Source organism: Photinus pyralis, unplaced genomic scaffold (genome assembly GCF_008802855.1).
Source record: "Photinus pyralis isolate 1611_PpyrPB1 unplaced genomic scaffold, Ppyr1.3 Ppyr1.4_LG2, whole genome shotgun sequence".
In the NCBI taxonomy this organism is placed as follows: Eukaryota; Metazoa; Arthropoda; class Insecta; order Coleoptera; family Lampyridae; genus Photinus; species Photinus pyralis.
In genome coordinates this window covers 47,385,035-47,399,684 of record NW_022170403.1, presented here as the reverse complement: position 1 = coordinate 47,399,684, position 14,650 = coordinate 47,385,035, and the positions used below count along the sequence as shown (strand labels likewise).

The following is a 14,650-nucleotide window of genomic DNA, read 5'->3' as shown; positions in this document are numbered from 1 at the left end:
ATTTTTAGATATGGTAGTTGCTGTTAATCTTCATGATAAATATTATCGCGCGACTATAACCCAAGTAAATCAAGGCAAAGGATCTGTTGTAGTACTTTTAGTAGATTATGGTAAAACAGTTACGGTTCATTATTCCCTATTAAGAAAATTACCCAATCAATTTCGTACTTTAGAATGCCAGGTATGTACATACATTTTGATATTCTTGATCTAATCATTTGATTTAGGCTATATTGGTGAAATTATCTCACATACGGCGCACAAGTGACAAAGAGATGGACAAAAATGTTCAAAATTACTTAAAACCTTATATTGACAAAAAAACTAAGTTGCGTCTAGTAGTTGTGAATAAAGAAGAAATTCCATCAGTTGTACTATTTGAAACGCTTGGCTCTATGGAGAGCTGTTTAAATAAGGCCCTTATAGATGAAGAACTTGCAAAGCCCTTTGGTGACATGTATGTATCAATTTTTTTGAAAATATTTTAATAAAGTATTTTCATTACAGATCAGAATTAGGAAATTATTCAAAATATTTTAAAAAAAAATTAACCGATTCCAAGCAGTCATATGTTATCGATTTGCTAAGTACCATACAGTCGTCAAGAGATAATGAACCACAAGAAGATAGCGATTCCGACAGTGACAATCAAGTAATAAAAAAGCGTATTCATATTCTCTCGTGTACAAGTCCCGATGAAATTTTTGTTGAATTAGTAGACCCATCTGCAGCAAAGCTATATGAAGAGATGCATTCGTCGTTACAAGTACATTATTCGAAAAAACGTAAGGCGGAAAAACGAGATTGGAAAATCGATGATCTTTGTGTAGTCTACAATACTAAATGTAATCAATTTTTTCGAGGAATTATAACCAATAAAATAGAGGATAAGTTCAAGGTCATGTTACAAGATATCGTCCAAGAGATAGTGGTGCCATCAGCTGCCATATTTGTCTTGCACGATCAGTTTAAACAGCATAGAGAACGCGCAATACGGTGCCATTTAGCTTCCGTTACTCCAGCAGGTGATAAAAACAAGTGGAGTGGTCTCGCTATAGATTTCTTGCGAAATATATTTGACCAATATCATGACATATCAATGACTAAAAATGGGGCAGTTGATCGCGATCGCAAATCGGTTCCTGTGAGTATGTGGTATACTGAAACTAAACTCGGCGGAGCTCTCGAACGGTCCAAACAAATTTTACACAATGTTAATAAACTGCTGGTCAAGAATGGATTAGCTTTAAAGCTCGCTTCAAATGGAACTGAAGTTAAGACTGAATTCGATGATTTAGTAGCAGTGCCAGTGGAAAACAAAGAAGAGGTTAGTTTTATTTTTTAACACACAACCTACATAGAAGTAAAAGGTATGATTATCCCACGAAGCACAGATAATCCGAGTATTATTTTCACTTTGATTGTCTCAATTGTGCAAAGGTTTTTCCATTGCGTATGTATGATTAAGCTGTAGTTCTTTGTTCTTAATGAGAGCTCTTTTCTTGTACTGGGCATTATCCCCCGCAATTCGCATGGAATATGTTAGTTTTATAGTAGAAAATAGCAGGTTGGAATTTGCCTTTCATCTCAAAGAGGATGTCTATTTTCCCATTTTTACTAATTTGGTTACAAATAGGTTTACTCGTTCATCTAGAACAGGTAATGACTCAACGGCTTCATCTAGAATTTTTAAATCTTATACAACTGAAAACTATTGTGGTAAAACCCACCTTTAGTGTGGCTGGAGTTCTCTCTTTTCTATTTTCTCTAATTTGATTAATGGCCCTTAGGTTGGCTCTAATAAACCCATATCAACCATCTCCTTCCGGTACGGTGTGGGGGGGGGGGGGAAGGGTATGAGAGTGTAATGTACTAGACTCTTCTTTTTTACAATAATCATGCAAAATTCCCCCCTAAGTCTCCGCATTCAAAACCAAATCTAATTTGCTGCGTATAATTTAAATTTTACTCCATAGTGCAATCGGAAACCCCCTCTTTTTTTAAAGCTACCTCGCTACATTCTTTTTTTAATTATATGAGAAAATCATTTTATGGGAGACTATAATAAGAAGGGTGTAAAATAATATTCTAGTGCTTGCTTTTTATTTACTGTGTACCTTATTTTATAGGACCAGAAAACACAGGATCTTTCTACAAGCAAAGCAATACGAGCAACTAGTGCGCCTATAGAAAGAACAATAGATGTCATTAGTGTATCCCCACGAGCAACTACAACAATGAACCACACATTTTCGGAAATGTCTGCACAGAATCCGTCCGATTATTATGCACTTTTTTTTAAGCCAATTAACGAAAATCAATTAAAAAATAATGCCTCGCCGATCACTGCAAAATCTGTCGATTGGAACGAAATAGTAGAAAAAGATTTATTAATGGAAGCAAATTCACATACGGTTATTGTCAATGGGGAAGAACTGCCACAGAGGGCAGCAGCTGATCTTCACCTAGATAATTTACAGATAGATCAACAAATTAACTTATCAGAATATGGTGATGATGAGTTAAGGCAAATGTCTGAGTCTACATTCAATAATTCAGACATTTCACTTATGCAAAAACAACCTCATATGATTCGTAGTAATGAAGTTACTGATTGGTTACCACCGATACCCATTAATGAAAAGAATTTTCGCGCTATAGTTACAAACGTGGGGAGTAACGGTACCATATACGCACACCTAAGCTCAAAAAAGGACGCCTTAAATTATATGGGTGAAAAAATGAATACATATTTTAAACAAACCCAACCTGAACCGATTGGCACGGTTTGGATGACTGGTCAGTTATGTACAGTTAAGTATCATCTCAATGACGAATGGTATCGGGGTAAAATTATCAATGTAAGTAAGGATATTGTATCAGTGTTCTTAATTGACTTTGGTAATGAAGAGGAGGTTCAACATGATGACTTACGTTTTGGGGTTATGTACTTACATCTACCGCCTTTTGCTAACAAAATTCAATTATATCAAGTTCATCCATTGACAGGATCCACATGGCTAACCTCAGATCTGGATGAACTTCATAAAATACTAGTTGAAAACGAAATTGAGGTTAGCGTAATTAAGAAAAGTTCTAGACCAGACATGCCCATATCAGCCCTTGTGAAATTGGATAATGTCAACATCAATGAATACATGCGTAATTATAGTACAAATTTGGTAATATCTGTAAGCACAGATGGTGTGGACAAGGATGATAGTGATAGTGATGTCATAATTGAGGACGAACAATATGACGATATTTCTACTAGCCCTCTGTCATTCACTCGAAACCTTATACCCCAAAAAATGGTGGGAGAAAAAATTGAAGTAACCGTAACCACACTTACGGATTACAATGAGGTTTTGTTAGAAATTCTCTGTGATTGTAATGTTGACGAAGTGAGGCAATTATTTGAAGAGATTTCGGAGGATATACAAAATAAGGGAGACACGCAACCATTGTTAAACACACTACAAATTGGCAGCGCGTGCATCGCAAAATATTCAGAAGATGAACAGTGGTATAGAGGAGAGATTATTAACTTGGACCAATTAGATAGGAATGAGGTTTATGTCTGGTTTATTGATTTTGGAAACTACGAAAGTGTACCTATAAGTTGCATTAAAACAGTTGATCCCCATTGGTTTAAGTTACCAGTATTACAATATAAGGCCATTATTGACGGTATCAGATTGAATGATATATCCCAGTTAAGTGTTGTTTTGGAATGTATGTCCGATTACTGCAGCACACATAAATTAGCAGAAATTGTCTCTGTAGAGCCTCTACATGTCAAACTGTACAATGATGATGAACTTGCATACCAAGATTTAATCGACCAAGGTTTACTGATAAAAACTAATTAATAAGTATCATACATCTGTTATTGTTCATAGAGTTAAATGTTTCATTTCTAACTTGTTTTGCTTATATGTCAATATTTTCTATTTTGAAATATATGGTTCCATTCATTATTTGTTTACTTATTATCAGTTTGAAACACAGGAAACATTTTCTATGATATCCTAATCAACAGAAAGAATTATAACATTAACACTCACATCACCCAGAAAGGGCAGTAACAAGCTACAGACAACAACATTGTATCCAAGTCGGTGCAGGCCAATATCAACAGTGTTGCCAGTCCATTAAAAAAACTCCTTCACTCGGGAATTCAAATTTCCGGTCTTGAAATTTCCCCATACCTAGTGCCCCTTGAATCGTCGGAACGAACAATGATGTTCATTTGGTTGCTGTTTGTCGATTCAACTGTTTGAACGAATTGTAAATCGTTTTTCTTTGTGAAAACACTCGTGAATCCTGTCAACACAGAAAAGCGAATCATTAATGTGTCGAAAATACAATAATGAAGGTAAAAAAAATTCCTGACAATTTTTTCAGGAAGCAACAAAATTTGAGTGAATTAAAAATAAAATTCTCTTGATGTATACCAAGATTGAGTGTATTTTAGGGAGATTAATAAAAGATAGTAAATTTTACAACCACTATATATTTTACGCATTCTCGCTGATAAAAAGCTACCTAGCGGTTAATCAGATAAAAAATCATCTGATTGGTTAGAATTTGAAACAATCACCGAGCTGATTGGTCGAATATTAATGGAGTGTATTAATCGCACATAAGCATTCATGTTCATGTATCAAGATACAACATGTCATCTCTAATGAATAGCAGAGTAATAATTGCTACTGTTTTGACTTTCTAAAATAAAGAAGAATTGGAACCAATATGGCAGACACAGAGAGTGCTCGAAGAGAGCAAGCAGGTGATTGTGTAAACTACTCCACTACAGTATCTAATACAAAACATAGGTTTAAAAAAGCGGATGCATCTGATTTAGGGAGGAGTAATCTAATGAAATAACAGCAAAGAGTAACTATAGTACTCTTTGATAACAGTTACTTTTATTTTGAAAAACAAATGGCAGCGGCAGTTAAGGACTGAGCACTCCCTCATCTAAAAGTAAAGGTAGGTATCGTATACACTTGATAAGATGCCAAGTCTGATTATACATATAAACCTCGAGTTCTTACAGTAGTAATGTGTAATTTCGAAACAGAGCACCTCAATGAAGCTTCCCTTTTTCATTCTGTCATCTGTAGTGTTTTAACGGCCTGTTGGTTGTGAGTATACCCAAAATATAAGGGAAACAACTATATCGCAAGAAAAATTAAAATACTACAATAGATACAGTAGAACCTCGCTAATCCGAACTAATAGAGACCTGAGGCTGTTCGGATTAGTAAATTGTTGAGATTAACAAAAATAACAATAAAACGATATCTTGAATTATTTATTGAGAAATAAACAATTCCAAATGGAGGTTTCAGACCGGACATCCTGTACAATGTTGCAATTTATTTTGTTTGGGATCTAAGGGACACTTTGTCAAGTGGACACAGAATTTTGGGATTTTATTTAATGGTAATTTAACACAAATATTGTTGCTAAAAATTACATAATTTACAAAGTTTATGATCGATGCAATTATAAAAGAAACGGTCCCTTTATCGCAGTTCGACTCTTGAAGTCTGTAGTGATCTTAGGAGTCTCAGGCCCAAGCGCTGGGATCTGGTACGAATAGTAGGTACTCCTACATTGTGTTATACTAGAGTGGTTCTTTTAATGGTTTGGGAAATTTGGATGTGGGACAATTGGGAAGGAAAAAAATACAAGAAAACTCAAATATATTACTGTATTACTAAAGTCCAGTAAACACCTTCATTGGACTAGAAAACACAAATACAAGAAATAGATCAACTACGACAACAAAATGCAACAAATCCAACATCTCAAATCGTATAATCATTGAATTTATAACTATATAGTGAGTGGTACAATATCAAGATACGAAGAATCGCATTGGATTTTCAGATTTTTTAACACCGCCCGCATTCGAAATCACAACTTTTAATCCGGCTCGTATTCAATAGCACTGACCCTTGTACTCGAGTGGCGAAGGTTTGACATGGCCCACATATCACATACAATTAACTACACCACTATCATTGTTACTTACCCTGTATATGTTTACATTTTTGGTTAACTTTCAAACAGGACAGCATAACCTCCTTTTTCCACATAAAATGAAGATCATTTGAATTTAAAATGTTAAATGTACGTATAAGTTCGTTCGGTGACAATGGACTTGGAGAACAGGAGCAAGACGCGAATTTTTCTTTAACTGAATTAGACAAAGGTAATTAACAATTTGTGTGTATTTAATAAACCTTGGTATTAGGTCTGCGATCGGGAACTGTTGGCGAACAGTGTGAAGCAATTGTTCGATTTCCACGTCTTTTTGAAAGGTACCCTTTTCCAATTCTAATTAATGCGTCGTTCTTGAAATTGGCCGATGTTTTTAGGGTCGGGTAAGTTTTCGATTTTATTTCCTCTTATTTACGATAGATTTTTTTATTACAGAAGTAACTTTCTCCGCTTGTGGGTTTTAAGAGTGTGTCAGCAGAGTGAGAAACATTTAGATAAAATTTCAAATGTTGATGAGTTTGTGAGGAGAGTTTATAGCGTTATACATAGTAATGATCCCATTGCCAGGGCATTGACGTTAAGGACTTTAGGTGCTGTTGCTGGAATTATTCCAGAAAGGCAACAGGTGCATCACAGTATAAGAAGAAGTTTGGATTCGCATGATAATGTTGAAGTGGAAGCCGCAATATATGCTGCTATTCAATTTGCAGCTCAGTCAAAGTAAGTTACAGAGTAATATAATCTTGGGGAAAAAAACCATGTTAGAATTTGTAAATGGCACATAAATATTAAATGTGAGGCAAAGTCAAGTTTGGATCAGGGCCAGAGAGGGGCAAGAGCGGGCTAAGCCCCCTCACTTTGTCTGCTCTTGAAAATTGATATGATGCAATATAGTATGCTCATAATAGTCCAGTATGTGGAGCAGTCAGAAAGGCTGATTCCTGCAAAAGGAGGTGTAAACGATTTTATCGTTTTAAATGGTCTATTTGGGTCCAAATAACATGTCTTTGAAGAGTGCACACAAATTTTTTCCCGCCACAACTTTTGGCAGCCAAAAAACCTCAAAATGTTCTGACTTTTTTCAGTTTTTCGCTTAAAACTCAAAAACGCTCCATATTTTATGAATATCCACTCCCCCCCCCCCCCCAAGAGTTCACCAATTTTTGAAATTCGTTGGAAAAATGGCGTTTTTTGACGCTTGTAAAAATTTTTTTATTGGAGCGATTGTGTTTGTTTTTTTTTATTGATGTACAATTTTGTTTTCTTCAATTTATTAAAGAAGTGTATTCATAAAATATGGACCGTTTTCAAAATGAATGAATTGAAAATGGCTGCCAAAAGTTGCGCCGGGAAAAAATTTTTGTGCACTCTTCAGATACATGTTACTTGGACTCAAATGGACCATTTAAAACAATAAAATCTTTTACACCACCTTTTGCAGGTCAAAATTATCTGCATACTGGACTATAAATGATCAGATATAAAAAAAGGTAGTTGGTATTTAGAATTTGACAATTTGACGTTAATCATTATGGCTCGCATTCACCAGGCGAAGGGCTACCTTAACTGTCTGGTGAAAGACTCGCTCAACTACCACTTCAAAGAAAGCTAAATCAGAAGCGCTTTATAAACGCTACTTTGTGAATGGTAAGTCACTTGAAGGGCTTTCCTCTGGTGGACGCAGGCATTTTCTCTACTTAACTTGGTTCAAATTAGTAGTTCACCATTGGGATTTTAGTAACGGTGAAAGGTACAGTGTAGGTTAAATGGTGGCAAAGTTGTTCCTTTTTGTGCCAAAAAAACCGTATTTGAAATTTTTTTAAAATGTTTGAAAATAACTGAGATCACAGAAAAATTTGATTTCATTTTCCCTCGTTCAGGGGTCGGCAACCTATTGAAACGGAAGAGGCAAAAATTATAATTTACTAAATTTCCACAGAGCCACAAAAAATTTTTGATTCAATATTATAGTATTTGGATATATACAGGGTCCTGCAACAGTGCGTCGGTTTTTCCTACACAGCTGATACCTGTTAAAAATATTGGTGGTTGCGGATCTACAAAAATTATTTTTGAATGTACCCTGTACACGATGTTACGATGTCAATAAATAACTGATCTTTTTAAATAGAACATTCTGCATATTTTTACTTGTTTCAATGCCATTTGTTCAAAGTGCTATAACAATTCTTTTTCAAATGGAACTACCACTATTTTATTTCGATATTCGATTGTCTTTTGTGTTGTCTTCAATGTTTATAAGGGGTGCCCTTGCCTAAATCCGCAGTTTTTATGTTATTCAATATTTTTCACAAAAGTACCTACTCATTAATTAATTACGTGTTTATACATCAGAGTAGGCTGCTCTAATAAAAAACAAAAGAATACCAGAAAGTAAACAAGTGTCACAAATTAGATAATTATTTGCTGCAAGTGTGCTTTTGAGTTCGTAAACAAATAAGATTAATTAAAAAGGCGAATTTCGAACAAATGAACTAATTTCTTTAGATAAATAGGGAGAGCCGCAACTTTATATCAAAAGAGCCGCAGGTTGCCGACCCCTGCTAGTTTAAATGGTCGGAAATGGACAGTTCCCGTTGACATCCATCTATGGTACCTTTTTTTTTTGAAGAATCTGAATCTGTTATTAGAATTTTCACAACACGCTAGATGTGGAAGCTACAGGCTATACTTTCTTATTTCTTATGGACGCCATATTGGATTTTTACGGAATCGGATAGAAGACAAAAAAGGAAAAATAATGACTTGTCACACTCTATAGCTATTATCTACTTTTTCTTGAATTTTCAAGAAAAATTTCAAAATCAAATGTTTTACGTTTTTTCTAAACAAATGATGTAGGAGTAACTAGATCTTGCTGAATCACCAATGGCGATGGATAGCAATGAATTTTTTTGTGCTCTATCCCTATCAGTAAAAATCCAATATGGCGTCCAGAAGAAATAAGAAAGTAGTAGTCTGTAGCCTCTACAATTAGCGTGTTATGGAAATTCTGTTAGCAGATTCAGATTCTCTGAAAGAATGGAAGGTGTTAACGGAAACTGTCCAATTCCAACCGTTTAAACTAGGAAAAATGACTCGAGAAAAGAGCTTGAAAAAACCTAACCCCAAAAGTACATTTTTACTTTCTAGTAGATACAGTACCTAACAGCCCACGAACATATGACTGTCACTTCATATATGTATTGCTTTACAGGACCTTTGCGATTAGCATGTGTAATAAAGTATCAGACATGATTCAAGGACAGGCTACTACGGGAAGTATGAAATTGCAGTTAATCCCTATTTTGCAATATATGCATCACGACGCCACCACATCAGCTATGGTGCGTCAGTTATGCACCGACTTACTTCCCAGTTATCCTTCTGAAGATTTTGTACTTGTAACATTAAACACACTCACGCAACTGGCTGCTGCTACTTTAGTCGATATACCGGGACAGGTGAGGTAGTGTAATAACTCAAGTTCATTCTACGTTGGTATTACAGGTTTCCCTGTTATTAAAGTATTTGCAGTCTGATCCACGATGGCAAGTAAAATCCAAATCCTTGCAATATTTATATCAACTTGCCAAGCCAGGTGCTCATTTGTGGCCTATTGGCGCTATTGATAATATAGTAGATATGGCCATGCAAACTCGGGCACCAAAAGTTTTAAGTTTGACTTTGGGTAAACTTCTTTGTTCACAGCTTGTGATGACTAAATCTGAGATTTCAGATGTGATTGGTGTTCTTGCCGAATCGCCAAATATATGCCACGAACATAGCTCACATTTTTCAAAGCTAAGAGAATTTTGCAGTAAGAATAGCTACTCATCGCATAATGCAATAGCGGCACAAGCAATCCAAGTATTGACTAGAATTTTATGCTATTGGTAAGTGCCATCCTGCTTTTGATGAATAATGGTATATCGATTCAATTTTTTAGTTATACAGAAGGTTTAGAAGTTCATGGCGCTCAAGAAGTAATAAATTCCTTAGAAACTCTAATATTACTGCTTATATTTTCTGATGGAAGAAGCCTGTACCATTTGAAAGTTGCATTGAAGTGCGCTGTTCAATTATGTGAAGCCAAGCACGAGCATTGTATGACATTTGTGGAGTTGCTCGGTTCAAATTTGAAAAGTTTAAATGGTGTGTACTTAGTACTTCATTCTATATTTCTATATTTTATATTTTCTAGAGGAGTCGACGGTTGCAGTTTGTGAGGCTTTAGGTGCCATAGGTGGTTTACAACCGGAAACCTTATTATCGTTACTTCCTGATATGCTTGCAATTCTAACTGAACTATCGGCTGTGGATATTCATACCGATTTACAGACTAATGCCCAAGTATTACTATGCACGCTACTTTTTCAGACCTTGTGCGGCTATCAGTGGAATCAAGAAACGAAAAATGTGATCAAAATCGTCACGGTTAACAACAATTTATGGGCCAACTATCGCATTGCACGCGCCGCCGTGCGATACAGTCATCATGAAGTAGCCTTGAATATACTTAGAGATCTTACAGAAAGAGTCAGTTCTGAAAATTTACACTTTTGGTTGGTCTGTTTGAAAGAAATGTTCGATGCGGAAGCTGCTCTTTCAAGTACAGAAAAAGAAAATGTTGTCGATTGTTTAAATTCAGCTGTGAATCATTACAACAAAGCAATAGCAGCATTAAAGGTAAGTGCTTTCACACAATATTGTTCAGGGTTTAAATGTACTGCTAATGTGGTTTATCAGCAGAACAAGATGTCAAATAGATGCTAGTTATTTGTAAAAGGTTGAGAAAAAAATTATATTTAAGGGGGTTTAGAAGATCAAAGAGTGTATCAAAAATTCTATCAAATGGGTTCGTTCAGCCGACGTAACTGTTGACTAACGCCGTAAACGTGTTTCCTTGTATTTATTAGCAAACATCACCATATACCTGAACGGTTTTGTTGACACTACGTTTCATCATCTTGTATCTTAACCTTACTTTCGTGCTGACAAAACATGGATATTATTGTGCCAGAATTATTTGAAGATAATATAAACTGGAATTTTATTCCAGTGGCAGTTGAAAATATCGCTGACATTGAACGTCCTAGGGAGACAAAATGTTAGGTTATGATATTACGATGAGGTAAAACACCGCCAAATTTATGGGTGCGAATTATTACCAACTGTGTGTACATTTCAACATACTCAACAGTTGGGTCGGCTGAGCATACCCAATGTGTATGATCAATAGGTATTAGGATTAGGTACTGCTATAAAATCATTGAACAATAGATATCCACCTTTGCTTTTGCTGCAGGGTGGTGACTTGCGTAACGCATCATAGGGATTTCAATGTAAAATTCATAACATGCGATTATTGGCTCCTCAAATTATTTTAGACCAAAAATGTATTAAGGTTTTTTGTAGAAAACAATTTTTTACGTTAATCAACCGTTTTCGTTTTCAATTTTTTGCATAATAAAGACGGAAAATTGGAAAAATAAAACCCCCATCTTTTTCAATAATCTGTGATGCCATGGAATTTTATAATACAAAAAGTACGCCAATATCCGTCATGAATGTCTCCTATAAAACAAATCAAATTCTATCAAAAAGTATTATATTTAGAACAGCGAATTCAACATAAAGAAAGACCAAATTACTAAAAGCCTAATATAACAATTTACAATAAATGTTCGAATAAGTCACCATTAACTGCAAGGTAGTAACCAAGTCGATCATAAAATCCATTTCGAACTGCTGCTAATTGATAACTGGATATCTTTTTGTTTTAGAAAATTCCATGGCATCGCAGATTATTGAAAAAGATGCGGGTTTTATTTTTCCAATTTTCCGTCTTTATTATGCAAAAAATTGAAAACGAAAACGGTTGATTAACGTAAAAAATTTTTTTCTAGAAAAAACCTTAATACATTTTTGCTCTAAAATAATTTGGGGAGCCAATAATGGCATGATATGAATTTTAAATTGAAATCCCTATGATGCGTTACACAAGTCACCACCCTGTATATAGAAATAGGAAGTCCTACTGGATATTTCAATACCTATGTGATTGGATAGACCGTGAAGTCACATACAAAATTATATTTGATCTTTTTTTCGAATCTCGCCAGTAGAAGAGATGACCCTATTATTTAGAACACACTGTATATCAAGGCGAATATGATAGGAAAGTACTTTTGTGTAGGTTGCCGGAACACCATCAAACAGTCTTCAATTTCAATCCGAGTATATGCGCTTGCGCACTGAATTTTTGCAATGCCTGGTACAATTGGTACATACCTCCAACATTCTTTGCATTGTCCCTCCTCCGGCAATCGCTTCATCTATCGTGCAAACGACTAGGGATGAGTACCAAAGGCACGGGTACATTACGAACCAAATGCGAAAATGTGTAAAGGAATTTAAAAATTGCGGAGAACTATATTGGAAATTATATCAAACAGCTTTTGATGCAGATCCTGCAACACTCGAAAATATTCAAATGTAAGTGTGCCGCTTTTATAGTTGAACGGATTTCATAACCTACATCATCTTGTGTCAGCTTGCAGCAAATGTGTGGATTGGTAGAACAATGCATTGAAATGGTCTGCATGCCTGGAAATAAAATCGACGACGATCCCATCGAATTTAATGTCCAAAATGCAAGGTTGGAATCTCAACAACTGATTCGTGGCTGTCAAAATGTTGTCAAGTTAGCCCGTACAATCAACGCAGACGGTGGCCAAACAATAACGCACAAGGTAGTCGATATAAAACAAAACCATTATTTATTTGCAGTGTTCTAGCATATTGATGTATTGAAGAGTGCCGTAGAAATCCTTGCTAATTCATCCTTGCCGATACCTAGATATTTCTTCCAAGTTCTTCAGTCGACTACTCTGAAATTAGCTATTAGTCCACAGCCTCGTGTCTTAGGAGAATTTATTAGCGTTCAATCAGGTTCTCAATTGGCAGTTAAAGTGGAGGGTATTGTTCAACATGGACAACGACCAGGACTATTTAGGCAAGTCAAAGGAATATTAGTAACGGTCACTTCACAACTGCAATTAAATAACAAAAACAAGGATTCCTTAGATTTAAAGGTAGGTAGGTTGCTACAAATTATGGTATTACACAATATTTACAGGGAGTTGACGTAAACCTAACATTAACACAAACAGTCATACCCCACAAGGATTTCTTTACAGCTCAATTTTTACTGGCTTTCCCGAGAGGTGGCCAATATGTTTTAACAATCGAAGCGTCAGTATTAGATGAACACAGTAATATTTGGAAAACAGGTCCGAGGTCATCTTTGACAGTAAAAGTTCCAGAAGAAAATAAGCCGGCGCCTATTAACATGCCTGGAATGGCTACTACCATCAACAATGTGTAAGTAAAGTATTTTGATTTGATTTTGGTGTGTTAATTTGTGTAATTTTTGTAGCATTCTTATGCCAGAGGATAGTCTTTTCATTAGACCAAACCAAAAAAAAACTTAACGTGTATGAGTTTTTAATCATTCTACATGATTTGATAATAAAAGTATAATAGAGCAGGTGTGTTTCCGCTGAGAGTTGTTGTAATGTTACCCATGTACCGGTATAAATCCACCACTAAATGAAAATTTGCCAACATTGTTGAATCACATCCTCTTTCTTTTTAGTACGAAAAACAAAGATTTCACTCTTATTTGATTATGTGGGCCAGTTGACAAAAATTTTGCCTTTGCTCTCTAATTATATAGTGTCATTCAAATTTAAAACGTCTAAACAACTGTCCATAATGAGACATAATTGATAATTAATGTTCAACTATGTCATTGCACTAGGTAAAACAATTTAAATTAAACAGTTGCTGTAATTGTATACGCAATTAAATTAAATTGTGTGACACAATGTAGGTAAGAAAATACTAGGATGTAAATATAGGAGGGATGCAGAGTTATAGTATTTTAGTGTCATATTGGCATTAAGTGTTTACATTTGTACACGTGTTCTTTAAGAGCAAACGATTCCGCCCAAGGCTGGCGAGTGCAACCCCCATAATCTTTTCGTAATTAATTTCTATTGACTTTAAACACACCAAACTGTGTCTATATAGAACCGAATGTTCAACAAAAGACATTTTACTTTAAGCAGCACCTTTATTCACAGAATTTCGCAACACAAAGAAAAGATTAAACTATGGCTATACCAAAGTATAGCATTTTACCCCCAATAGGACGACCGGAACCAACGACCAATCAAAAACTAGATACTCGGTTGTTGCCACCGTTCTTAATTGAGTCATTGTAGGTGTTACTATCATTGAATTTATAATTAATTCAATGGTACTATTATTATTATTATTACTATCTCACTACACTTTGTGAAAGCAAAGAGTATTATGGTTACTCTTTGGTGAAAGGTTGGCATAGGGTAAAAATGAGTTTCCTTCAAAACTTTCCGCACCTCGTTTCTTTCGAAACCCAACACTCCTTTTATGTATTTACTTCTTATGTATATTGTTTCGTCTTTCATTGAGCGAAGTGCCTAATTGTAGTAGCCATTTTTGACATGCATGTTCAATTTGCTTTTATAAGAAGTACATATATGTATACCATTGAAATTTAAAAAAATAGTTCACAAATAAGAAATTA

At 35.2% G+C, this 14,650-nt stretch overlaps 2 protein-coding genes across 3 annotated transcripts in view; both read left to right on the top strand.

Moving 5' to 3' along the window:
• The window catches only part of LOC116162747, a 115,281-nt gene extending 111,301 nt beyond the window's left edge, over positions 1-3,980 (top strand). For both annotated transcript variants that reach the window (XM_031476439.1, XM_031476438.1), the window contains 4 exons: positions 9-181; positions 228-457; positions 508-1,327; positions 2,130-3,980. In XM_031476439.1, the coding sequence (XP_031332299.1) occupies positions 9-181; positions 228-457; positions 508-1,327; positions 2,130-3,872 (2,966 nt within the window). In that variant the 3' untranslated portion in view covers positions 3,873-3,980. The remainder of the gene's footprint in view (positions 1-8; positions 182-227; positions 458-507; positions 1,328-2,129) is intronic.
• Positions 3,981-5,964: 1,984 nt separating this feature from the next.
• LOC116164119 (integrator complex subunit 7) lies at positions 5,965-13,565 on the top strand. The gene is made up of 13 exons (XM_031478248.1): positions 5,965-6,226; positions 6,269-6,398; positions 6,451-6,735; positions 9,233-9,479; positions 9,526-9,706; positions 9,755-9,911; positions 9,965-10,170; positions 10,220-10,704; positions 12,215-12,513; positions 12,572-12,770; positions 12,816-13,112; positions 13,157-13,401; positions 13,457-13,565. Exons 1-13 carry the CDS (start codon positions 6,136-6,138, stop codon positions 13,509-13,511), a joined length of 2,877 nt encoding a protein of 958 aa, XP_031334108.1. The 5' UTR covers positions 5,965-6,135; the 3' UTR covers positions 13,512-13,565.
• The last annotated feature ends 1,085 nt before the right edge of the window (positions 13,566-14,650 follow it).